General features: G+C 43.0%; 1 protein-coding gene across 2 annotated transcripts in view; it reads left to right on the forward strand.

Moving 5' to 3' along the window:
• Ptprg (protein tyrosine phosphatase receptor type G) overlaps positions 1–27,305 on the forward strand; it is a 680,661-nt gene that overhangs the window by 532,861 nt on the left and 120,495 nt on the right. For both annotated transcript variants that reach the window (XM_031344861.1, XM_031344870.1), the window contains exons 6-7: positions 3,453–3,519; positions 18,261–18,418. In XM_031344861.1, the coding sequence (XP_031200721.1) occupies positions 3,453–3,519; positions 18,261–18,418 (225 nt within the window). The remainder of the gene's footprint in view (positions 1–3,452; positions 3,520–18,260; positions 18,419–27,305) is intronic.

Raw genomic sequence — 27,305 nt, forward strand, 5'->3', positions numbered from 1 at the left:
TCCTCCTCCTCCTCCTCCTCCTCCTCCTCCTCCTCGCTTGCTTGCTTTTTGAGTCTCATGTAGCCCAGGCTTTCTTTGAACTCCTTACATAGCTGAGGATAATCTTGAACTCCTGACCTTCTTGCTCCCACCTCTCAGTGCTGGGATTCCAGACATGCACCACCAACACCGACTGCTGTGTCTTTTCCGTTTAGTGTGTTCAGATCACAGTTGGCTATAGGTAAATGAAGTGTAAACAGTGTAAACCTTTAGGCACTGACTCTAGAAGGTTGCCATGATCAGCAGCAGAGGAGCAGCAGCATTGGGAAGGGCTAAGTCAGCTGAATTGGTCTGATAAGGAATCTTTTCAGAAACCTGTAGGATACAACATGAGCAACACATGTTGGGGGGACAGATTATTGATATCATAGCTGTTCCTCCAACCTCAGCCTCTGCATGCATTCACAGAAGCTGTTGAAAGAAAAATGACCCTGAATGATTGAAGTGTCAGTCACATTATTATTCCTGGATTCTATGCATTAGTTAGTGAATTCTGGCTGGATGAGCTCAGCGGCTCTCCAGGAGTTGCAGGTGCTCAGCAGAGGCCACATGGCTTCTAGTGGCCTTGCTCACCTTTTTGCTAGTTGGCAAACTAGAAGGACACCAGTTGGAATTGTCCATGTTCATTCCCTGTTCCCTTCTAGCCTGTGATGGGCCAGTGTGGGTTCTTTTCATGGTGGCCTTATGGTCCCAATGCCTCATGAGCATCTGCCATTGTCACATTCACCAGATTTCCCTTATCCCAAACAGTGAGATAGAGATTTTGATTCAAAAGTAGGGAAAAATGATAAACACCCTTGATGAGGAACACAAACTCCAACTCTAGAGGTGAGTGTGGCAAGGAGGGCCAGGGTTAGACCACTTCACCATCTCCTCACAGACTTCAGGAGTTTAAGTAATTTGACACACAAACATTTCTATTCCCCTGAATCAAAGAAATTACCTCTGTTATCCTCTTGCTGCATACAAATATGTATGAGATAACTGACTCAGGAAACGTTTTTTTTTTGACTTACATGTTTGTGTTTTCCAGTCCATGATTGATTGCCCCCCCCCACCTTAATTTAGACCTGAGGTAGGCATTACATGGTAGAGTGAAAAGTAGTGCTAACCTCTTAACATCATCACCCAGCAAGCTAAAGAGAAAGGGTGTGCCTAGGGTCCCACCAGGGCATGTCCCCAGTGGCTGACAGGGGACATGTCCCCAACCAGGCCATAAGCCTTAAGGGTTTCACCATCTCCTATATCACCACCTTGAAGACAGATGAGTAGAGGACACTCATTCAAACCTTCCTTCTACCTACAGCCTGTGGCATGGATTTCTCTATGGGCTTTTGTAATATGATCACATTTACTGAGAGTCTCTCAGTCCTGCATTGCAATTAGGGAGGGATATTTTTAAATTTCTGATCGTCAATTACTTGTAATTCATCTATACATGTAATTGTAATTCATCTGTAGTGTTTATAGTAATTGGATGTATGGATGATGGAAATACAGTATTTCTTCTAGTATACTTTTGATTTGGTATATCCTGTAAGTGTTTGCCATATGTAGGCTTTTTAAGAATGTTTTACACTTTAATCTCTACATAGCCCTGGTCTGGGCTCTCTGTCAGACGACTTGGAGGCTCAGTTATGCCAACTTCCAGAATGTTACCTGTGTGATCTAAGACTCTGAGACACTCAGTTCATGGCCCTCCCCTCCTCTCCCATTTTCCTTCCTTCCTTCCTTCCTTCCTTCCTTCCTTCCTTCCTTCCTTCCTTCCTTCCTTTTTTTCTTTCATAGTATTTACAATGCAGTGCCAACTTCCACATTATGTTCTTAGTCTATAAACAGAGGACAGCATAATAGTCCCTGTATTCTGAAGACACACACAGAGAGACAGAGAGACAGACATAGACAGACACACACGCACACACACACCCCATACATTTGGGACTCCAAACATTGAAATATAGTCATTTTCCCCAGAAAGCTCCTTGAAAGTGCTTCTTCAACTCACCGCTGCACAGGGCACAGTGGCGAGCATCATGAGATGCACTTCTGACCTGACATCAGGTAGTTCTTTGTTACATGGCGCAGTGGTAAGCATCATGAGATGTTTAACAGCACTCCTATTTTATTCTATACTCACTTGGTGTCTGCTGTTCTGTGGAATTATCCTCCCCCCACCTTAATGGTGACAACTAGAAATATATCATCACATGTTCCCTTAGGAGGGCAATGGTACCCCAGTTTAAAGCTTAGAGATGCTGGAGCAGGGAAGGGAAAGATGCATGAAGTGTAGATTATTCTCCAAGACAGCAAGCCAGGAATGGCTCCTCAACAGGGGCGGTACATGTGCTGAAGCTGGAAGTTGTGTGTATCCTTTGTAGTTCCCAGAAGTTCAGCATAGGGCTGGCGCCAGATTCTTCTGAGTTACCTTGAAACAGCAAATTGGGTCTTGCTGCACACTGAATGGTTCATCAATAGCTCAAATTCATTATGTTAGAAGTGGATTAATAGGAATTGCAGCCCCTGAAGAGGAAAAATGCAAGAACTTTGCTAACCACAGATAATGGATTTTGAAAAGCTCATTATTTTTAGGGGAGGAAAAGGACATACATAGATGTAGAAAGGGCATATCATGACCCTTCCTATACCTATCACCCAAGACCCTAAATGGTCTGAACCATGTAGCCCCATTCTCCAGCTGATACTCACTCCTGGACTACTTTAAAGGACATTCTAGACATTGTAATAATTATAGACATTTGTAAATAATTATAGCTAAAGCATGCTGGGGAAATTTTAATCTAAAGTACTATCTAAAATAGTATCTAAAAGTTGCAGGAATGAGCCAGTGGGCTTGGTTTGGGGAAACATCAACTCCAGAAGATAGCTGAAGGTAGAGACTCGATCTCCCATAAGCTGCCCTTTCTCTGTCATCCTGCTTTGAGTGGCTATTACAAATGTGCATAAAGAATGTGCATTTTCCCAGGGAACTGGAGTCTTTACAGAGGAGAATGAGCTGCAGGGAACTGGTACATTTTCTAAGATGAAAGGAAAAACACAATCACCAGAAGGTACTGAAGTACTCAGCCAATGATGGATTGTTCTCTGACGACTTTCAATGACCCTTTAGCCTATCAGGAACTGCTTTTAATAAAACGGAGCAGTAGCTTTTTAAGATTGCGCTATGGAAGTGGTGTTTCTCTCCTGTTATAATGTATTCTGAGAAGTTTCTTTGTTGTGATTTAGACTTCCTCCCTTGATTTTATTGTGTCATAAATCTCTGGCGTTTGGTATGTGTGAGACCTCACCAGCTTGCTAGATACATCCTGTTCCCCTTTCTCTCTAGAAGATTAAACTGAGGCTGTAGGAGCTGATGCCAGGACAGATTTAACCAATCATGTTTCCTTTACATGTAGGTCAGTCCAAGGGACAATTCTGCACTGGAACCTATTATCCACGGGTTGAAGGGCGTCGTACATCACGGTGAGTAAGCTCCATCTTCTTCCTTTAGCTGGAAAGTGAAGGGCTCACATCTGTACCTGAAGGAATCAGGTTATCTCACAGAGGACCAAGGGTGATACCATTCCTTGCCCTCCGATGCTGAAGGGCTTTAGATGCTGAAGGGCTTTAGAGCCATTATCTGATGGGTAAAGATCACCTGCATATATAACCTGCCAATGGGCCTGGGTTAACAGTGAGCCATTTGTTTCCCCTTAGGTATTACTGTGAATGTACATGTTGTAAATCAGAATGCTCTAAGATATACGATTCTTAGGTGTTGAATCTGCCATTCGTCTCATTTTTCTCCTAAAATTATTTCTTTTCCAAGTGCTATGTCACTTGTAAATATTTTTGATTTGCCTCTCAGATTTAAGGGGGAAATATAAGTAGCCAGGACAAGCCATTAAACTTCACAGTCTGTGAGCCAGCACCATGCAGCTGCTGACATGGAAGGGCGAGGCTGATGTTCTGTGTGGCAGACATCATATCCTCAGGCATAAACCTGGGAGAGAAAGTAAGATGAATGCTTCTGTCTCTTCCAACTGGTTTTATTGGCAGAATTTCCCTGCAACTTTATTATCAGCCAATGCATCATTACCTGGGGCACCAGGATGCTCTCGTTTCAGAAGCACCCTTGTTGCAGGAAGGTGTTGAGTCTGGATCTCGGGTAATGATTTGTAAAGTTTTAATAATCTAATTAGAATTCCAAAGACATTGACAAAAATAGTATTGGTAACCATAATAAATCTCCCTGTGTTCCTGCAACTGTGATAAAATGTCTTCACACCTTCGCAAGGATTGTCTTCTGACATGAGCCAACTCTGTAGAGCTTAACAAATTCCTCTTCCAGGGAAACTAAACTTGTTATCAGAGTTCGATTAAGTTGGATTGAGCATTAATTGTTCTGTTCAGTCGTGCGGCAGGTAACAAGGATAAACCTAGTGAAAACAGAATGCTTGGGAGATGGCTCAGTTAGTAAAGTGCCCACCTCACTGGAGGCCTGAGCGCAGATCTCCAGCACACACATAAAAGCAGCCCCACCCAGGCTCAAACCCAGGAATCAAACTCAGGGCCTCACTGTCAGAAATACTGTAGCACTGAGCTGTCTCCCCAGAGCTACACAGTCTCTGAGGACCCTTTCCTCATGACCTGCCTACCTTCCCCAGACCCCACCTAATGCCATCATTTTGGACATAAGTCATTCAGAAAGGGGTGCAAACAATTCCACACAGGAACACTGTCTGAATTAAGGAGGTTTGGATGTGGTAATGCCAGGTTCCTCCCCTTCTCTATGACTGAAGAGAGTTGCAAACAATGTTTACCTCCAAGAAAAGCTCATGTATGTCTTCAGCAAAACTGAGATGTGTGCCTGACTACAGGCAGCCCTAGCTTTGGCCATAGATGGAGAAGGTCCCAGCCACCTCTTTTGGGGAGGGAATGGAAGGGAGGCATTGCCTTTTTCTTCTGCAGTCTTTGCTCTTTCCTCTGTTGGCACCTTCTCTTTCCCCCTTGCATATTCCCCAAGGGTGTTTCCACGAGTATGCCCAGTCGTCTCAGTTCAGATCTTGCCTGTCAAAGGACCCATCCCTACCTACCCCAATCACTCCTGTGACATCGTCCAGGTTTCTTTCTCAAACATCTGGAATACCTTTTTTGTTTATCTGCTCATGCAATACCTTCCTAAGCTTCAATAAAGGCAGAAGGATGACACACTACACCTGGTAACAGTAGCTGCTCAATAAATCACATCTAAATGTCTAAGTCAGATAAAAGTACATGCATACAAAGGAAAATATCAACATATAAAAATAGAAAAAAAGGGGAGGGAGGGACTAAAAACCTCTGAGTCTCATCTCTGACTGAGAGAGAAAGCAAGTGGCAGTGGGCAGGGTCAGAACAGACACCTTGAAGAGTTGAAAAGGCCTTTTGTTGAAGCTAGCTGTACTTTTCATTGAAGGTTCTATGAGTTTTTGTGATCTGCTGATTTGAAGGCATAAATAATTATGCCTTTCACAGATTCTCTGGCTAGGGAATGATGTTGCAGATGTGTGAAGTGCAAAAACATTGCGGTAGATTTCTGAGGCGGCTTTTACTTCTTGACCTCTGCGGGTCATATCTTAGAATGTTAATTTCTTATCAACTGGCTGTTTTACTGTTAGTGAGAAGAATCAACCTTCTATGGAGATGCAATGAGTTATCTGGTCTTGGCTCCACTTCACATGCAGTGCTTGGTCACTGGGTGCTCTGCAAATCAGATGCCAAGGTAGAATTTTAAGTGAAAGAGAGGTTTCCCATAGGGAAGAATGGCCTGGGAAGAATGAGGAGAGGGAGGTATACTGGAGGAGAGTATTCATTATGAGAGAAAGGGGAAGAACATGAAGCCGCAAAAGGCTCTGAAAAGTGTTGGCCAGGAAGGACATCAAAGAACTCCAGAGCCAAGCCTGCATGGAGTCTGCATAGGATGGTCTGGGACCTATGTGATTCCCTGCTGTGTGCTCATAGGCTGGTTCACTGTAGGGGTATTCCATGAAGACACAGAGAATCTGGAATGTGTGACCTCACCTCAGCTTGTCTCTGGAAAGAGAGTGGTCCCAAGGGCCACTCTCTCAGAGAGTTTAGGCCTCCCCTGCTTCTGTTTGGAGTCATCCACCTGATCCCCACCCTCCACCCCTGACCCCTGCAGTGGATTCTCTACTTCTGCATCCTTTCTTCAAAAATGTGCAGTGGATCTTAGGAGTAGTGTCTTTCATTCTTCCTGAAGTGATTGACACCACTGAGCTAGGTACAGTGTGTGCAGCTGCCCGTGCAGTCCGTACTCACGGGAGGAACTTGTGGTTAAGCAGGCCATGGCTTGAAGAGTAGCCAGTTTCGCTCAGACTTAGGACTATGGAGATTTCAAGACTAAAGCCTGAAGAGTTCTGAAAGAGAGATGCTCCAGGCTGGGAGCAAGCTTGGATTCAGCACAGTGCCCTTAGGTAGAAGTGTCTGATAGAGAGGCGATATAGTTTCTTGAGGACTCTAAGCACAGTAACATTTTTCTCCATTGCTACAGAGATAAACTGTAGAAGCTCATAAGCCACTGGAAGCGCTGTTTCTTATCTGACATCACAAAGGTGATGTCAAAATACAGTGTGCATATAACAGCCGTATAGAAATGTTGGCATGTACCAACCAAGGGCTATACATGGTGGGACTTATTGTTTTGGCAGCATGTGTATAGTAGAGGATTGCAAAGTCGATCATCAATGGGAGGAGAGGCCCTTGGCCCTATGAAGGTTCTGGGCCCCAGTGTAAGGGAATGCCAGGGCGAATAAGTGGGAGAGGGTGAGGAGGCAAGCATGGGGAGGGGGAGGCAGCAGGGGTTTGTTTTTGTTGTTTTTGTTTGTTTGTTTGTTTGTTTTTTGGAGGGAAACTGGGAAAGGAGAAATCATATGACATGTAAATAAAGAAAATATCTAATAAAAAACCTAGTGTACAAAAAAAATGTTGGCATTTAATTCATTTTACAAAACTGCTAAATGATAAGAAAAGTGCATTTAGTTTCATGCTAAAAGTCTGTATTTTTCCTACTAGTTTTTCGTTTACCCTTAAAGAACCAACCCAAACAGAGGAAACCTGTTGATGCCAGTTGCCTGGTTGTTGAGCCTTGTCTGTTTGCCCCTCTTTTCCAAAATCCCCAGCCCACAATCATTTTGTTTTTCCTGATCCTGAAGAGCACACATTCTGGTCACTGAAGCACACTTCTAATAATGTCCCCCAAATGAGGCTTTGGAGAGCTTCTCTTGGTCAGTAGATGTCCAGAAAGGGACCAGATGCAAACATGTCTCACAGGAGAGTTTCAGCTGGCCTGTCAAACAGTAGTGTGACAGTCTTTGTTGCGAGAGATGCAGCACTCACTCACACTCACCCCAAAATGGGAGCCCATGACAGACAGTTGTGCCAGTGTTCAATTTGGTGGACCAGTGAGCTTGTATTGGGGTTACCAACAGGAATATAAGTGAGGGCTTACTTACAAGGAACAGGGATAACAAACTTAACTATAAAGTTCTCACCAATGTGACTACATCATCAAAAAGCCAGTTCCAGCATGGCATATGACTCCTGAAGGCTGTGACCCTGCAGCTCACTCTGCTCCTTGCAGACAGCTCCCAGGGTTTGGCTTGTCAGTGTTTCCAGCCCCAGCAAATAGTACTCCCTTTCATACTGTTAATAGTTGCCCTCACGAATCTACTGAATCTCTTCTCCCAGATGTGTAACCTCTGTTTACCTGCCATTTACCCCCTGAAGCTTCCTCCCTCCAAAGGGATGTCATAATTCAGAGGTACATGCCATGCTACACCTGTAAATCTCCTGGCACATCTGTGTTGTGCTTCTCCCTCTTCTCCTCTTGCACAGAGATACATCTTCTACCCAATCTGTGGACAAAATCCTGTGCTGGTTGGAGACCTTCTAAGCCCCTAACAAAGAGTGAAGTAAGCAAGTAATATTTTGTAAGTTGGCTGCCTCCAGCCAACTTTGCCACGGTGGCAGGAGCAAGTGCCAGGCTATCCATCCTTCTTTACACACCACACCTGACTCAACTGATACTTCTCCAATAAAGAAAGAATTCTAGACATGCCCAGACTCAGAGGGCCTCTAAGTCCGAAACAGCAGGTAGGCTTCATCTTATAAAGATTATGATCCCATAGATGGGCTGGTTGAGAAAGTCCCTTCAGAAAGCCACATTGCACAAGTAGTCTGGCAACCTCATGCTAAAGTGTATACACAAAAGCACGTAAAATACTTGGAAACAGGAGTTTTGTTTTTAATAGCTACCGATTAAAAATACCGAATGTTCACCAGTGGGAGCATAGGTACCACCATGGTATATGAGAGTGTAACCCATTATATGCAACAGTTTAAAAAAATGGCACCCTACAACCTACTTAAAAGAACACATACTTTGTGGTTCTATTTATGTTAAGCACAAGAACAAGTCAAATCAGTCCATGGTGCTACAAGCCAGAATGGCAGAATGAGGTGACCGTGAGGCTCAGGGTTCCTGGCTGTCAAGTACTGTTTTTAACCTATTTATCTGGGTATGTTTAATATCTTAGAAGTGAGAAATGATGTTGTCACACACAAAGTTTGTACCCGAAAGTCACTGAGTTTCAAAAGCAAATTACCAAAACTTTATACAATGTGTGGAGTAAGTTTATGATTTTGTATTGGGACATATTCACACCTATAGTTGAGCATACCTCATAGGGGGTGATCCATAGTAGAAACAGTTTCACCTTCGTGTCCTTGCTGATTTGTACATTCTCTGAGAGCTAAATAAAAGACTAGCTCATGTGTTTCATACTCTAACTTCTCCAATAGATCCTGTGTATAAGGCTTTAAGCAATAACATCAAAATCCTATCAGCATGTATAGATAGTCTAAACTTACTAAAATTGCCAAAAGTATTGAATATTGGCTATGGTGCAAATACCAAGGACTGTGTGTGTACTGTGAGATAAGTTAACACTAAAACTCTGGAGAACCACTGAGCACAATCTAACAAAGAGAACTCAGACATGTACCTGGCAAGAGTTGAGTACAGGACTGACTATGACATTGCTTCGTCCAATGCAGAGCAGCTTTACAGCCCGTCCCATAGCAGGTTAGGTGAAGACAACTCAGCGTAATCATACAGTAAAACATTGGTACTGAGCGAAAAGGACTGGACCACCAAGCAACAGGTTGTATTTGACAGCCAGAAAGTTGAGAAAGATTGGAGCAAGGTTTTACAAGCTAGTGATGGTAAGCCTGAAAGAAAGCATTATTATTATTATTATTATTATTATTATTATTATTATTATTTATTTGATTATTTCAAAATGGAAGTTATACTCACTTCTTGTGTTGAGGGGGATAGTGATGATGTCCCGAGAGCAGAGTAGAGGTTCCACACCGGTACTATTTTTAGGGTGATTGGCATTTTGGCTTTGTTCACCATTGTGTTGCATTCTACAGTCAAAGCAGATGATGATTAGAACTCAAAAGTAGGAGCTTCAGATTCCTGTACCAGAGACCTCACAGCAAGCCAAGAGGAGGTGACAGCACCATTCGCAAACCTTTTTGCTGTAATGACCCCTGATAGATCATTTCTTCTGTGTGCGAATTGGTTCAAGACCGTGAAAGAACTGTGTCTGCCTCCAGGTCATATCATTGAAGAGCTAACTTTAGATGCAATACCTGCTCTGCTCTTAGGGTTTAGGAAAAGGGAAAAAACAACAACAACAACAAAGTGGTGCAGATGACAGTGTAAAAACAAAAAGCTCCTCACTTCTATGTTGCTGCATGCTCAGTGTACATCCAGGAAAGGTTGAACTAGCCCAGTAGGCATCATGGAGTCTTCTTGACATTCAACTACTTGGTCCATGTGGCACAAGCAAGTGAAGCAGGCACTGCTGGGAACCTGTTCCAGGGTCACACCTTGAGAAGTGGTCCAACTTTAAGGTCCTGTTTCTCCCTGGCTGTTGCCACTCTGTGTGTGTGTGTGTGTGTGTGTGTGTGTGTGTGTCCATCTGCCGGTTTCAGTCTTGAAAGAGTACCACCAAATAGGTTTTGTTGAAGGAGCAAGTTAAAACGTAATGGACTCTAGTCTGTGGCAATTGCTCCCTCACTGATATGACTATGGCGCAGCTCTTAAAAAGAAAAGAAAAAGGAAAACTATCTAGGACCACATGGCTAACTATTCTGAAAATATCTGCATGAATTCTGGAAGCACAAATTCTAGGAAAGAAGGCTTTGTGAGGGGAAAACTAATAAGGACAGAAATAGTCGCCGTGTCATTATGTACCAGCAAGACATCACAGAGATGAGCTGCCTCAATCTGAGGCATCTGGCCTGTTTTTTACCCATGAGCTTTAAGCATCTTTGAGTCCATTCTTTCAACTTCAGAGTGCCTAGGAAACACAAGTCAAGACTCTGAGATCAAAGGAATAAGCTGACCCTTGCATATGAACCGTTTTATTCTTGTGCAAATATTTTCTTTCTACACATGCCATCCTTGCTGCTTCAGAGACTGGTATTTCACTCGCTTGTAAAGTTGCTTCATGGTGTCCAAACATAAAAGTGTGTTTTCTTATTTTCCACTTGAAATTTTATTCTAGGAGCCCAACCGGCATGGAGAATATTATCGAAGCATTTGTTAGTTCAGGCTGCCCTGGATTTGAATTTTGTCTCTCCATCTTGGAAGCTGTGTGATCCTGTGCAAAGGGCTGTGTCTCTCACCAATATTTCCATTTGGAAAAAATAAGATTACTTTGCCTTGGGTAAATGTGTTGAGGCTGGGAAGACATAGAAATGATGCCTACTGTGTGCCCAGAACACTCTAGGGCTCAAGGGACTGTAATCTGTAGACCAAATCAAGCCTCCTGCTTGCTTGTTCAAAGTTTTATCAGGTTAAACAAATATTGGCCCACCGCTTGTCATTATAAATAAAGTTTTATCGCTCAGCCATACACATTCATTTGCATATTGTCTGTGGCTGCTTTTGTTGTACACTGGCAGTAGTTGTCACCCACAATACATAACAGTCTTATAAAGCATTAACTGTTTGCTCTCTGGCCCTTTTCAGAAAAAGTTTTCCAGCCTCACCTCAGCAGTAGCTGGTATTTTGTTTGTTTTATTCATAGCACTGCCCCTATGCAGTGTGTGGTTCTGTGTGTATGTCTGTGTGTATGTGTGTGCGACCAGATAATATAAATACTTAGTTGGGTCATTATTCACTGTGTAACAGACTAAGCTTTGGTTCTGGGTTTGCCCCAATCCTCCTGTACTCCAAATGTGTTTCAAGTGAATTAATGAGGGTTCTATTGGAATGTTTACCTTGAAGCAGTCGTTCAAATGATTTTTCCTCTTTTCAGTGAGGAAACCTGTGCTTTGCTATCTGTGGCTCACTGATAATTCTGAACATTTACAGCTCACTGGTGATTTCGAACATCATAACACGCGACAAAATTTCCCGTTTGAAGTTTATGTTTCCAGCACTTAATTGCATGGAACTTTCCTGAAGTGTGCTATAAATGTACAGCAGCCAGCTCTTGGCTAATTGGCTCCTGTCTTTTTATGGATCCAGGAAGGACTGATGCTTATCTGAATACTTTTGATCTCAAAATCTTCTAGAAGCAGACAGGCTTAAGCCATTTCCGGTTTCCTGGATTTGGATTTATCAAAATCTCCACCATAGATGTGAGCCATTTCCTTTTCTTTTCTTAGCTAAATCCAGGAAGTAGGATGCAGCGTGAGTGCTGTTTTATCACTGAATGTCATTGTTAACAATAGTGTTAGGACATAAAAAAGGCCTCAGAAGTTCTCATCCAACCACCCTTCTCTGTGGATATTTTATCATTTGAACAGGACTATGGGAGTTTAGGGAAACATGCTTAACCTTGTTGCAGTGAAATGTGAAGAACAAAGGGATTAAGAAAAAAGCCCAGTGATCCACTGGCTTCCCTTGGGTGACTTTATACCCTGTTTTTCTGCTGTGCATACATCACCTTAAGATAGGAGAAATATTGTCACCTTTGGGCCAAGAGCACAGGATTCGGCTTTGAATATTATTCTTCCCTTTGAGCAGATGTACAAACAAATTCACTTGTTCTCCCAGAGCTCAGTTTTCTCTACTACATGGTCGGGGTAAGGTCTTTGGTTTATCTTAAAGAAACATTGTCTTACAGCACACAGTGTGCCTGGCAGCTGGTGAGCACTCAGCATGAGCTGGGATCCCTCCTACACCATAGCTCTGTTGATCTGCACATAGGAGCTGTGGACAGCTGGTGACTCTGGAGTGTTCTGCATCTACAACTACCTGGCTTTTGAACATATGATGTTTGACCTTGCTAGGGCATACAAAACTTAAAGGAAATGAAGTCAGGCACAGTGATGGTGTGTATGGTCTCAGCACTCAATGGGCTGGAGGATCATAAGGGTGAGGGCAGTCGGAGCTTTAAAAATAAAATTAGCAAAGAAAATAAAGGAAACAATGATAACATTGATAATGAAGGTGGTTTACAGTGACCTGTACGTTTTGATTATGGTAATGAAACAGAAGGTGAAGAAAGGAAAAAGCAGATACATCTTAGCTGTCTGACCTACAGGTGGACTGAGCCTTGCCTTAGTGCTTTCCACATGTAGCATTGTGTCATCGATACAGTTGCCCAAGTAGGTAACAGTGCTGTTATAGCAAGGAAAGGAGGCTTGCTAGGGATTAGCCCAGCTGTCCCAATGCCTGGAGCAGAGCACTGATGTGAGCCAGTACACTAATGTGCACTGGATTTTCATATGCTTTTTCTTTCTTTTCTTTCTTTCATTCTAGTCTCCATTCTCTCTCTCTTCTTTTCTTTGACAGGGTCTCACTTTGTAGTCCAAGCTGGCCTCAGACTCACAGTGATCTGCCCATCTCTGTCGCTAGAGTGCTTAGATTAAAGTTTTATGTCACTCTGCCCAGTCTGAGATGCCCTTCACCCCATGCACCTTCTGGCACCCAACTACTTTCTTATTTATTGTCAAAACCACTTAATTCTTGTGTACCTTGGTCCCCTTTTGTGAATTAGCTCTTTGACCTGGTGAAAAGAAAGCCTCAGGGATGTATCATCATGTCAGCTGTGACCACATGACCACCTCCGGGCATATACAGGTAGAGACAAGCCCCAGAACTGCTCTGAATGGTCCCGAGAGTTGTCATTATAGAGCTTCTATAATTTCAGTCCCACATCCATTTCTTTAATTGTGATCTTCATATAATTTCTCTTTGGAAAGATTAATGTCAACATGTTTTATTTGAACGTCAACTTTAAATCAAAATGGCATGCTTGGTCAACTGAAGCCATTAACATAGTCAAGGAGGATGGGTGGTTTTGCATTAAGGTTGTAAGACAGTGTCATTCTCTGGGCCTCTCTGTGTTTGCTTTTGGTAATCTGGATTCTTCATCCTATAAGCCGACCTCACTTAGCCTATACACCGCACTAGCTATTTATGCCACTATTGAGGCTTCTGGGATTTCCTCTACAAAGACAGAAATAAGTGATGTTGCCTCTTTCCTGCTTCTGTTGAATATCCCACTCTTCTCTATGGTGAGCAGTAAATGCCACCATGCTTGGTAAATCCCACAGTTCTTAATGACATCACTGCTTTCTTCTATATGTTGACTATTCAGCATATTTTCTAAAGAGACTTCTTTGTCCCTATGTAGCCAAAGCATTGCAAATATTAAGTTATTAACACACTGAAAAATGCAATCAATCAGATGATTATCATCTAATGTTTTAATGATCACATTTTTAATCCAATTATGCATGTTTGAATCTTTCAAATTTTCTTTAATTAAAAATTGCCTCTTGGCACTGCTATCAGAAAGAAGAAATTGAACAGAATGAGCCAGATATAATTTAGTGTTGAGAGGAAGCTGCAAGGATAACTGGCTAGGTTGAGCTTAATGGCTGACCATGACTTTAAGGCCCTCATACAAAATTTCCTAATTGATAAGGGAAATTTAATCATCTTCAAATATACTTCATTTGCATTCAAATAAGGTATTCCTTTTTCCAAACAAACCTCCCCTAACTGATTATTCATATTGTCGTTCAAAATGCTTAAAAAATGAAAGACAGAGTTGGGTGAAATGTAGACTACTTAATACAGTGTGTATTTAATATAAAAGTCATGCATTATTCATTTCTGCAATTTGAATAACTTTGAATTTGGCATCCCTGTTCTTCATCTTTTTCTTTGATGAACAATTAATTATTAAAATATAATATTGTCTGCATACAGCACCCAGGATCCTAGAAAGTGGAGTAGGAGGCTTGTCCCCTCTCAGTCCTTTCATCTAGTATTGCACAGCACCTGCTTGTTGTGGCATAGTGCAGTGAATGGTGGGAGAAGTACAGTATTTCCTATGTGCTTCTCAGCTGGTAAGTGCCTGTAATAAAAGCGCTTTGGATTTAAGTTACTTATTAGGCTAGAAGTTGGGGGAAGGATGTGCTTTTGAGGTCAGTGTAGAGCGACACAGCCTCATAAACTTGTCACAAGACAGACTAGTTTCATTGAACAGTACTTCAGCGCACTTTCAATGCCAAGTAACTAGTTAATAAACAGTATTAACTGCTTACTGCTCAGACTCCAATATCAGGCACTCTTACTATCCTGTCTCAGAGAGAAGCATGGTAGTGAGCTGGGAGAAGCTGAGTTGTGATTCTAGCCTACATGGCTTGGCTGTGGCAAAGCTCTCTTCCTCCTAATATCTCCATTACTAAGATCTTCTTCATGAAGAGCTACATTGTGAGAGCTGGGTCACACCTTCTTTCGTCTCCCCCATGCCTGTCTCACGAGTGGGTTCTGTCGGTTCAGCACCTGTGACTGAAGCAGATGCTGTGGTTGATGCAGATGGGACAGTATGGGAAGTTCTGCCATGTGTCTCCATTTCCAACTCAGGGCATTGAGGCAGAAGACTATGTTCTAGACTACCCTGTGTTACTTAGCAAAACCCTGTCTCAAAAACAAAACAAAAACGTTAATGCTAATATGTATTGTTAACACATAGGATGTCTTCCTGGTCCTCTTGCAAGTCTGGCTATGACTTAGAATGAAATTTGTATAACATTGTATGGGGGCCCCATCTGGAATTTAAGTTAAGGTAGAGGTAGGCAAATTTTGGACAGAAAGCCCAGTTCTTTCCACTGCCAATTTGGGCACAGCTTCTGAGTTTTTACACTGCATCTCTAATTATACAAAATGTTATTCTCTGAATATGAATTCCATCCTTCTCATTAATGCAGGCATATTTTGAAGGGTGTATGCAGTTATTATTAAATTTAAAATGTCCTTAATAAGATTGTAGAAGTGATTCTGTTACATGAATTTGAACATGATTATCTTTGATATTATCTACTGCCCTGCAAAAAACCTAAAATATTTACTCTCTGGTGCTTTATAGAGAATGCTTGCTATCTCTGCTTAAAAACATATCAAAAAACCAGCCTGAGAATCTTCTGTGCTCGCCCTCAGCCACGGGCTGCCGTGAAATGAAGGTTTACAGTGGCTCAGGCACTGGGTTCAGCCCCTTATTCCGAGTCACTTTTAGTAGTCATAGCAACCCTAAAGGGTATAAAATCTCGTGATGACCATTGTACAGATTATAGACACAGCCCAGAGATGATAAGGCTTTTGCCTAAAGCTGCACAGATTTTTCAACATCATTTCATTCGAAAACCTAGGTTAGAGCCTTGGCACAAACAGCCTATGCCCTGAGGGCACTAGTAGTCAAGTTGAAAAAAGAAAAGCTCTATGGGAGGTGTAGGTCCTGAGTTGCGTTTCCAAATACTAGGGAGGGATTGTACTTGAGTCTCTGCTTGCCTCAAGGTTTTGACCCCTGTTCTGTTATGCAATGTTAAGAGACTGGATTAAGTCAGAAGCTCTGAGAGTGGCCTTTGGATACTCTTTGTCAGCTTTGGACATAATGGCTATGATTCTTGATGTTAGAGTTGCTGAAAGAAATGGTGTTCTCCCTCCTGAAGCTCCTACCTAGGGCAGTCTCAAGCCTTCTAGGTTGGTAGAGAGATGGTGACAGAGAAATGGAATCCAGTCCCTAGCTATGCCTGCCAACCCTGTCCCAGAAGTGTTCACACATCCAAGACTTTCTCGGTCAGCCCCGTCACAGCAAGGCTCACACTTGGAGCTCCCATGAGACCGTACAGGAACTCACAAATGCTGGTTCCTCCCACCGAACCAGAGTTCTCTTTCTATAGGGCACCGCACCCTGTTTGTAGACCAGGTTGCTGCTTCATCTTTTCATGTTCATTAGAACCATCACCTCTTCCTGGAGTGTGGGGCAGTGTCAGCTGGCAGGGATTATCTTGTTTCTCCCTGAGGTTATACACACAGCCTGCTCACCTGTAAACCTGATATGGATCATTCCCTCAGAGTAAAGCTGCATGTTTTCTGATCTTTCATTTTGGAGCCCCTGCTCCCAGCACAGGCCTCTTAGTGTGATGCCAGCTTCACCTGATGCTCACAGGAGACAGGAAGGTGGCAGCTCTGTTGCCCATGATGCCAAGCCCTGTACACACCCTCTGGGTGTTCCAGCTTTGTGTTGGCTGATGTGTGGCCAGGGAAACACAGAGGCTGCAAGCAAAGGCCAAAATAGCCCTCCTCCCAGCCAAGCTCCCTGTGATAGGTGTCCTGTGATTTGGCTCCCTGGTAACTAGATAAAATTAAAGCCCAGCCTTGCCAGGGGGTGGAGAGACAAACCCTTTGGTTTCCGCTTTCATTCAACTGGGATCACTTTCTGTGCGCTCTTGGTTGCAAAACCTATGATTTAAAGGCTTTTGCAATTTTTTTCCTTTAAAAAATTAATCTAAACCCTCTAGGAGCATGGGCTTCTATTGTAGTGCCTCGGTAAGAGACCACTGTACCCTGTCTTCTTATAACCGTAAGACTCCGTAGTTAGCTTCTCTAGGCCTTGACTTTTACATGGGCCAGGCCTGTTAAAGTACACTTCTGGATTGTGGAGACAACTCTGTCAGGGAAGTAACTGCTTGCTGTATAAGCATAGAGGACTGAAAATGATCCCCAGAACCCATGCTAAAAAAAAAAAAAAAAATAGCTGGGTGTGATAGAATATACTTGCAATCCAAGTGCTCCAGTGACAACGGTAGGCCTCCATGCTGGGGTTTACTGGCTAGCCAGTCTGCCTAACTGGTGAGTTCCAGGCCAGGAAGAGGAGGCCCTGTTTCCTAAAACAAGATGAATGTTAGCTAATGAGTGACATCAAGGCTGATATCAGGCCACTGCATGCAAACATTCACAGGCATCTTCAGAAACATACATACACATACACACGCAAATATAAAAAAAATGCATATTTTGTTGAACTGTATAGTGCTAGGAAATTATGATGACTTGTTTCCTAACTCCCTGGTTCAATTCTAGACTCTGGGAATTGGGTCCATAATTCGACTAACTTGATAAGAGTTATTTAAGGATCAGATAACTTGAAGTTGCAACAGGACTCAGCGGGCCTTCTTCTTTCACCTTTCCCCGTGTATTCAGTCCTGACCTCCAGCCACCCATATTTAGGGTAGGTAGGCTCTTCCCTTCCCTAGTCATCCCTCTCTGGAAACATTCTCAGGGACACATCCAAAGGTGTGCTTCAGTAACTGCCCTAGGAGTCTCTTAATTCACACAAGGTGACTGTGGAAACTAAGCATTGTTCCTCCCCTGAAATCATCATGAAGAGTGGTATGGCACATTTTGGAAATGAACATCATATTAGCTCACTGGTGGCTTGACGCGGTCTTTGGTTTGTTTGTTTGTTTGTTTGCTGTAGCAGTTGTCTCATCTTGTTCTAAGCTCTCTGTACTGATTATCAGTTCATAGGCACTAGATGGAGAAGGCCAGGCTGGTAAATAAAGCAGGATTGGGATAGGGTTTCCTGTGGGGCATGTCAGTCTTCACTGCCAGGGAGTTCTGCCTCCTTGGAAGTAGAGAGGGACCTGCTACACCTTGCTGATTGGCCAACATTGCCTCTCTACCACACATCTGGGACTTGCTGCCTTGTTTTATGAGGCCTTCCTGCCACCAGATGCCAGTACATCTGCAGAAAGGCCTGGGCTAGGGGCTGGGGTTTGAGCTGTGTGTCTGAGGTGTGATATTGACATTCTGTTATGACCTTCTCACCTCTTCTCCCAAACAGAGAAGGAGACCTTCCTGGATCCCTTCATTCTCCGAGACCTCCTGCCCGCATCCCTGGGGAGCTACTACAGGTACACAGGTTCCTTGACGACTCCTCCATGTAGTGAAATTGTGGAGTGGATTGTCTTTCGGAGGCCTGTTCCCATCTCCTATCATCAGGTAAGCAGTCTGCTCCCGTTTGTGCTTTCTGTTTTGACTAGGTTTGTGTTGAATATTAACTGTTGCTAGATGTGGTTAGTATGGGCTTTTGTTTAACTCTGCATTCTATTAGATTTCTTTACTGTTTCCAACATATAGTTTTAAACCCAAGAATAGCAGAATATGAAATATGATTTCTCAGCTCTATCTTCTGGGCACAACACAGCCAGTTCAATCAGGATTCCATAGCAGCCATGGCTTCAGGCAGTGTGCCTGCACAGACTGGGCCACCAGCAGTCAGTCATGGATCCAGAAGATGTTTCCAGGTCCCTACCCATCCGTACTGAACCATTGGCTGCTGATGGATTCTGGAGATAGGGCAGTCATTGTATTCAGCCCCGCAAAGAGCCCACTAGGCTCAACAGACAGTTCCAAACCCATGGTTACACAGATAGTCCTGGTTAAACTGAGTGGCTTTAAAATAAATAGGTAAAAAGAAACAAATGTGGGAAAGGAATTTGTAGGGAGGAGAGAGAATACTAGGGATGTAAGTGACAGTAGAGAGTATGCAGGGTTACAGTAGTCAGAATCCATATTACACATGTATGACCATGTTAAAGAACAAATTCCATAAAAGTGGTATAAACAATAAGATCTTTAGACTTGGGAAAAATATTTTTTCAGGTGAAGATTAACTAACGGAGAATTGCAGACATGAAGTGAGTTATTTCTTGGGATTTGGCCTTGAGGAAATAATAGCTAGTCCACAATGGTAACTTGTGTCCGAGGCACATCAGTACCTCCTGTGGGTTTCTCCAGTCATTGTCTTAGGTCAGTTTTATTTATACCTTTATTTTATGGTAGCAATGAAGAGAACGTGGAGTGTAGGTATCTTCAAGGATCGGTCATACAGCTGGGAGCCAAGGCACGTGTCTATCTTCAGGATCATACTCTTGAGTATTCAGCTTACAACAGTTGAGAAAAGAGAGCCGCATGCACAGAGTGGAGCAAACTGCATCCCTACCTGGGCTTTCTGACCTACTTCTTTCCACTGTCCGAATATCTAAACAATCAATGTAAAGGACGAAAGTTTTCCTTTGACTCAGTTTCTAAGGGTTTAGTCCGTGCTTGCTTGGATTCACTGCCCTGGGCCTGGGAGGCAGGATATGGTGAGCAGAGATCAGCAGACAGCAAGAACAAGTGGGAATAGGACATCAAAGCAATGTAACTTGTGACCTCCCTGGGGCAAGCCTTGGAGAACTTGGCATCCACTTGATCCTGTCTCCCATTTCTCAGTAGTGCCACTAGCTGGGACATGGTATATGCAAGCCTTCCAGGGCACTGAATATCTAAGGCAACCAAGCTGTTTCTGAACAGGCTCCTTACACACGTCAACTGGATCAATGATCCAAAGGCAGTAAGAAATGGATGCTGCCCTAGCATGGCACACATAGGGCATCAGTGTATGGATGGAGGCATTGGGTACTGTACAGGGACCCACAGTTGCTATCGCATGATCACAAATCAAGGGTTTCTAACCCACTGCTGTCCTGCTTTCTTCTGGTTTGGGTCTGAGATGGTCTCCTTAAATGGTGGGATTCAGGCCAAGCAGTTAATCACAGTGAGAAACTGGTAAAACTGGATTGGGATTGGTACACTAGCTGAAGAAAGTAAGCCACCCATGGCCTGAGGGCCCTTAAACCACCTCCTGAGCAGTGACAGAGTAAAGGGGCACTTTTCGGAAAGCACATGTCCTTTATCAAAAGTTCAGTCTAGAGCACTTAGAGCGCTTAAAGGTGTTCAGTGGGAAAGCCACTTGCAGCTACACCTAAAGACATGAATTCAGTCCCCGGGGTCCGCGTGATGGAAGGAGAGAAGCGACTCCCGCACAGTGTCCTCTGCCTTCCATGTGCACAGCCCTCCAGAGTAAACAAGTAAATGTAATCTTAAAAAAAAGACCTCAGCATGTACTGGGAAAGAATAGTAAGAGGCCTTATGTGTAGGGCCAGGAACAATGGATAAGATAGAAAGATACTAGGAAGGAGCCACTAACCAGCACTATCTGATAAAGGACCCTTAAGGTTCTTCCGTTCACTTGGCCCCTTCTCTACCCAGCCAACCTTACAGCTTTGGGCAGCAGTTGGGCAGAGGGGAGGGAAAGTTCTAGAATGGTGTGATAATGCCAGTACTTAACTAAGAACACAGGTAATAAGGCTTTGATCTTGGGGGATGGTCCAGAGATTTTCCTAAAGCAAGGCAGAGGGTAGAGAATAGGGAGTAGAAGGGTCAGATGAAGGGTCTGCTTGGACATTGTCTTGGCTATAGCAAACAGAGATGACCACTTCAGTACATCCAAACAGACAGTGTACCTGGAGAAGCAATAGTCAGGGTGTTTCAAGGTGAGGCTGTGTGAGTCCTGCACCGACTGACTTCTAACTAGACAGTGAAGCGTGGTGTTGTTTCGTCTGTCTTGCATCCAGAGGTCTCACCAATCAGGAAGCTTCTTACATGACTTTGAAACTTGACCCTGCTTGTTTGGTCTGGTTCCATGGTCCAGTATGATTGCACTAGTCCTAGTTGACCCTTGAGGTCAAGAGCTGGCAATAACAAAGCCAGCTCTCCTATCAAGAAAGGATTCCTGAAGATGTTTCTGAGAACTCAGCCATCCAAAGTCTGGTCTTGAGTCATATGTCCATCCTTAAATAAGTCAGAGGAGGTGCTGGGTAGTTCCCCAAGGCATCCAGTGTTGACATTTGTGTTACATGGAGTAGGAGCTGTAGAAGGAGACAGGGCAGGGCAACCCTTTGTCCTCCGGGCCAAGCTAGGTGGCATAGTGCCAGACTAACCTGGGTTTTTCTGCTGAGAGCAGCCATTTTTCTTTGGGCATGTTTTTCTTTTTAATTCACACTCTGACAGAAAAGGAAGGACTAGCAATTTGGTTCCTGAACAGGATCTGCCAGCTGTGAGGAGAAAAGGAAATAGAGATGAGTTTTCTTCCTAATGGTGAAGCCAACATTGTTTTGTTTTTAAAGAAATTAGTCCAAATATTTATTTCTGTAGGGTTGAGGAAAAAGTGTAGTTGATTTTCAAAAGGGTTCTCTTTGTTACTTAAGATAAATGCTTCTGTCTTCAAGTATTTAAATGCTTGAGCTATTGAAAGTTAAGGTTTGCCCACTTTTTTGGTAGTGAGGGATGGAAGTTGGCTAGCTCAGGGATTTGAAGGCCATCAACATACTGGGTTGTTGGCAGCTACAGCTGTCTAATAGGCTCAAATGAAACACACACTTTTGGGGAATGGATGTCGGCAGAAGTGTTTGTGGATTCGAAGCATTTTGACATTTGGAAACTGGAGCTTTTAGAAAGTGCTTTGTCAGTGCCTTTGTGCTTGTCAGAGCTCTAGAGCAAGGACAGCAGGAGAAGAATGCAGGTGTTGCCTTCCCTGGAAAGGACTGTGTTACAAAGAAACAGAGAAAAAGAACTCATGCTTGCTTTCTAATTCATTACAGACTGTCTGGTGGGCTGCACTTTTATCATACCCTGCACCCTACATTGCTGTCTATTCCCAGGGGAGGGACAGCTCCCTGTCCCTGTGGCTGCACTGGCTCCTTGCTGGCCAGCTTGCAGAGGCCACAGCTGCATCACATGCCCACTCCACCCTGCCACACACACAGGCACCCCACTCCAGAAGGAAAGTATCGATCTGTGTATTAGTGCTTTGAAACTTCAGATTCCATCACTGCCAATATCCTTTCTGAAGCTAGCAGAGAACACTGATTTCAAGGAGGCAGGGGCCAATTTGGAAAAGCTGAGTGGTTAGGGATTCCACAACTGCCTCTGTCAGAAAGAAAACAGCCAAGTATTTCAAGTCCTGTTCCACTTTTTCTTAGAAGCCTCCCTCTCTTATCTTTTCTCTCATCATTGTGGGCAAGCAATGAGCAAGTGTATTCTTTGTAAGATGTGCTGATCAGCCCAAGCGTAGGAGCTGGGCGTATGGATTTCTTTAAAGGCTTGTAGAGCACACAAGCAGGTTCTTAAATTGCCTCTTTTACTCTTCCCTGTGAGTCTACACTGGCATTGTAACCAGCTCTTAGCCAGTGACCTTGGCCTCTTATATGATAATGTTATTCACATTTGGTGGGTTTGGGTGGAACCTAGACACCTGGGATGACCAGTAGTAGTTGGTATGGGTTATGTGATTCAACAATAAAAATACTCGCTGTGCAAGTGTGAGGACCAAAGTTTGCCTCCCTGGAAATGCATAAAAATGCTAAGTGAATGCAGTGGGCCAGCTTCTAATTACCAACCATGCAAGGCTGGGACAGGTCATCCCCAGAGCAAGCTGATTCTCAAAACTAGCTATACTGGGGAGCTTGGAATTTGATTGAGGGAGACTGTCCCAGTGAATATGATGATTGATGCCTGACATCAGCCTCAGACTTCTAAGTGAGTGGGTGTGCATGTGCACACAAACACACATACACACACACACACACACACACACACACACATGAATGCACGCACACAGGTCAGAGGATAAGAGGAGAGAAAATGAGAAATAAAATGCTGCCATCTCCTTGTCATCCATACAGAACTGCAGCCTGGGTCTGGCAGCATCATGGAATGGGACTAGTGCCTGGAGTCAGCTGTCTGTAGTCTTTCCTTAAGCTTCCATACATGTGTATATCGTGTGTTGAGCACATTCCTTCTTGTGCTGAGTCCGGAAAGCATTATTCTAATGTGGATTCAGTTCATCCTGCAGGAGAGTTTTACAAATGATGTTTCTTTGCCTATTGTCACCATTGGAGTGGGTCCTCCTGTAGGTTAAAATGCAGCATTGCCTATGATTTTTCTCCAGCATGATTTTGTTTTAGTATTTAAATTTTATATACATGGGTATTTTGCCTACACATATGTCCCTGTACTAGATGAACAGGATTTCTAGTACCTGAGAAAGCCAGAAGATGGCACTGAATCTCCTTGAACTGGAGATACAGACTAGAATGAGACACAGTGGGTGTGCTTGGAATCGAACTGGGGACCACTGTAAGAGTGATGAATGCTCTTAACCACTGAGACATCCCTCCAGCCCTTTACCATGAGTATAATTGTTGGGTGTATGCTCTCCAGTATGTAGCAATGTGCAGATTTATGCAATAAATCTAAATGTCGTTATTAGTCTGCTTTGGACATTTGACCTTTTTTTTTTTTTCTTGTAAGAGTACTTTATTGAAAGCTATAGCATATATACAGATAGAGATCTTGGTGCAAACAGATGTACACCTAAAGATTTATTTTATTTATTTATTTATTTATTTATTTATTTATTTATTTTTATGTGTATAAGTACACTGTAGCTGTACAGATGGCCTGAACCATTATGTGACTGCTGGGAATTGAACTCAGGACGGCCCCACTATACTGTAGCTGTCTTCAGACACACCAGAAGAGGGCGTCAGATCTCATTATGAGTGGTTGTGAGCCACCATGTAGTTGCAGGGATCCGAACTCAGGACCTTCGGAAGAGCAGTCAGTGCTCTTACCGGCTGAGCCATCTCGCCAGGCCCCCTTTTTTTTTTTTTTTTTTTCAGTGAGACAGGTTGGAAAGGAAAGGTTTATCTGCATTGCCCTTCTTTGGCTACTGGTCTGTCTGTCATAGTAATTAAGCACGTCTTTGGAGTTAGAAGCTATGCTTTGGAGGCAGACTGCCTTCAAACTGAGAGTTCTATTCCTAGCTCCATTTCTCAGATAAGTTTCTCTACTTTGTCTTCTGTTTCCATGTTGTAAAGTGATGAAGATAAAAAGGCAATAGAGGTGAAATGTACAGACCTGTGCTTGACATGAGAGGAAGCAGCTTAAACATTGCTAGTAGTCCTCCTGATTTCCTTATTAATCGATCACCATATTCAAATGACAGCCCTGTCCCATAGAAATAAAGCAAGCCATGTATCTTGTTTAAGTTCTGTAGCTGGCATATTTAAAATAAAAACAAGAACAAAAAATCAATGTTAATATAGAATTTGACCCAGTAACCTGAAATATTATCCCAGTGTGTGAGCTAAGGGAAGAGCATACATAGCTCCTGGCTGCTGTGGTGTTAAGGCATCATGAGAACTAGTGTGTCAGTCATCCAGGAGCATCCTTTCCAACACCATGTGGTGCCCAAAGATGCCATCATTACTCCAAAAGAGAGTGCTTTCCTTGTTAATTATCTGAAGGCGTTTGCTTTATGTAGAAGGCCTTTCTGTAATTGCCTTAGTGTAAAATAATCTGAGCTGCAGGAAGGACGTGGCCTTGCATTTAGCTAGTGAGTCTCAGTTTCATTTTTTGCAGCTGTGACTCAAAAGTACAACCTGAGTTGCTCAGGGCTATTGGGCATTAAATGTTCCATTGCCACTGTCTGCTCTGTAATGAGGCAACAAAGCAGGGCCCACCCTGTTCCCTAGGTTTTAGTTGTGTTAACCATGGACTGTGGTTGTCCTGAATTTCTGCTGTATGCCTACCCCTTCAAATACTGCTTCAAATAAGAGCCAGTATCTAATGGCTCTTATTCCTATTACTTTCTATTTTCACTAATCTCTCCCATTCAGCCTCATACCCCCCCTCCCCACATCTTGTGGACCAAGAACTCTGGCTACACACACATGGAATGAATAGATTTCAACTTTCCTTTGATTCAAACTGACAGATTAAAAACTAATTATTCTCTGAAATACTTTTATAATAAAAATGAAGCTGAAATGATTTATATACACTTCCAGCCAACACATTTGCGATTCAAGGTTAAAATTGTTCTTGTAACAGTACCAGTTAAAATGCAATTACAGCTCCCCAAGCAGGGATAAAAGAAAGAAGTGTTTTACACACTCACTTCAAAAGTTAAAAAGTCAATTTGATATTATAGAAATAAAAACTTTCATTTATTTTTACTAAATGATAAAAGACTTCATTAGTTACATTAAAGGTAAGATAAATGCAAATGTGTTTATTACCTCCTCCTGGAAATGGCTCAGCCGAAGAGACGTGAGGGCTTTAGGATTTGGAGAGCATTTTCCTTCTTGCTGCCATCTTGTTCATGCCACCCAGTTGGCCCTATGTGGTTTCCTTTCAGAATACAAAAGAGAACAGATAGATGACATTGGGTTCTCTGTCTGAATTGGCCTTGGACTTAGTAAACAGGAATGGCTGGAACCCCCACCACTGGCTTCTCATTTGGTGAGCCATGCTATGGGCCTGTTGAGTGTGACATGTGTGGTTGAGAGAAGCTGAGTCACTCAGTCATGGCTTTCTAATCCTTACTTCACCTTTTATGACCTTGGGACAGTTGTAATGTCTTGAGGACCAGTTTCCTTATTGGTTTCGGTAACACACAGACTACGAACAGTGACCACACTCCCAACCTTACAGGACCTCTCTGATGACTAACTAACCAAGCACATGCTCCTTTTTGTGTGGTCCTTTGCATATCATATGAGTTTAGAAAATCTTAGCTGCTGGTGTCAGTGCTTGTCTTAGTTACTGTCCTGTTGCAGCGGAGAGATACCATGACCAAGCCAACTTACACAAAGAAAGGACTTAATTGTGGGTCTGCAGTTTTAGAGGCTAAGTCCATGATCATCATGGTAGGGAGCATGGCAGCAGGCAGATAGACATGGTGCTGAAGCACTAACACAGGGCTTACATTTTAAACATAAGCCTGAGGAAAAGTGAGAGACACTGGACCTCGAACTGGCTTGTGAAACCTCAAAGCCCATCTCAAATGATGCAACTCTTCTAACAAGGCCACGCCCCCTAATGCTTCCCAAATAGTCTACCAACTGAGAACCAGACTCACACATGAGCCTATGGGGGCTGTTCTTATTCAACCAACCACAATATTATAACAATATTGTTAATTATTGATAATGTTTTTTAGGCTAAAAGTTTAAAATCAAGCTTTTTAGGTGTTTAATGAACTACCTTGTATAAAGTAAGTTCTATAAAATAAAGAATAGATAAACCATATCCTATTGCTATAGTCACAAGACTACAGTCATCATTAACTACAGTCCTTAGAAAATAAAAATATTTATAGTGATAACAATATTTAATTGAATATTTTCTTTTGTCAGAAACTTGAGAAACCCATTAAAGAGGAAAACCACATGATATGAATAACATTATTATCTCTGTTGTACTGTAAAGACTCAGAAGTACAGAATGCTTAGGGAAAAGGGAAGACAGGTCATTCAATGAAATGCTTGAAAGCATGAGGACCTGAGTTGGAATCCCCCAGTAACCTTTCAAGAAGCCAGATACAGTAGCACAAGCTTGTAATCCCAGCACTGGGGAGGTAGAGACAGGATCACTGAGCATTGCTTGCCTGCCAGTCTAGCAGAGTTGGTGACCTCCAGGTTTTAGAGATGCTTTCTCAAAAAAATGAAGTGGAGAGTGACCAAAGAAGGCTCCTGACATCAACCACTGGCCTCTACCTTTACCGGCATGCAGAAGTGCACATACATACATTTATACATACACATGATACACACAAACAAAGGAAGAGTATATAAGATGTCCATGACCACACCTTTGTCAAACAGGCTCTGAAAACAGAAGTTTGAAAGCTTTAAAAATGGAAAATGGGGCACAGGCCAGATCCCTGGCAGACCCTCACCTCCATTAAGAGTGGGAGATTGAGGTGGTATGGAACCAGAGGTGTATGTTGATCAAGTGTACAACTGTTTTATTTAAGATTTATTTTTAGTTTATATGTGTGAATGTTTTGTCTGCATGTATGTATTTGTACCACATTTATGCCTGGTGCTCATAGAGGTCAGAAGAAGGTGCTGGGTCTTATGAGACTTGATTGTAGGTGGTTGTGAGCTTGCATGTGTGTGCTGGGATCCAAACCTGAGTCTTCTGCAAGGGTAGC

Source organism: Mastomys coucha, unplaced genomic scaffold, assembly GCF_008632895.1.
Source record: "Mastomys coucha isolate ucsf_1 unplaced genomic scaffold, UCSF_Mcou_1 pScaffold10, whole genome shotgun sequence".
NCBI classification, from domain to species: Eukaryota; Metazoa; Chordata; class Mammalia; order Rodentia; family Muridae; genus Mastomys; species Mastomys coucha.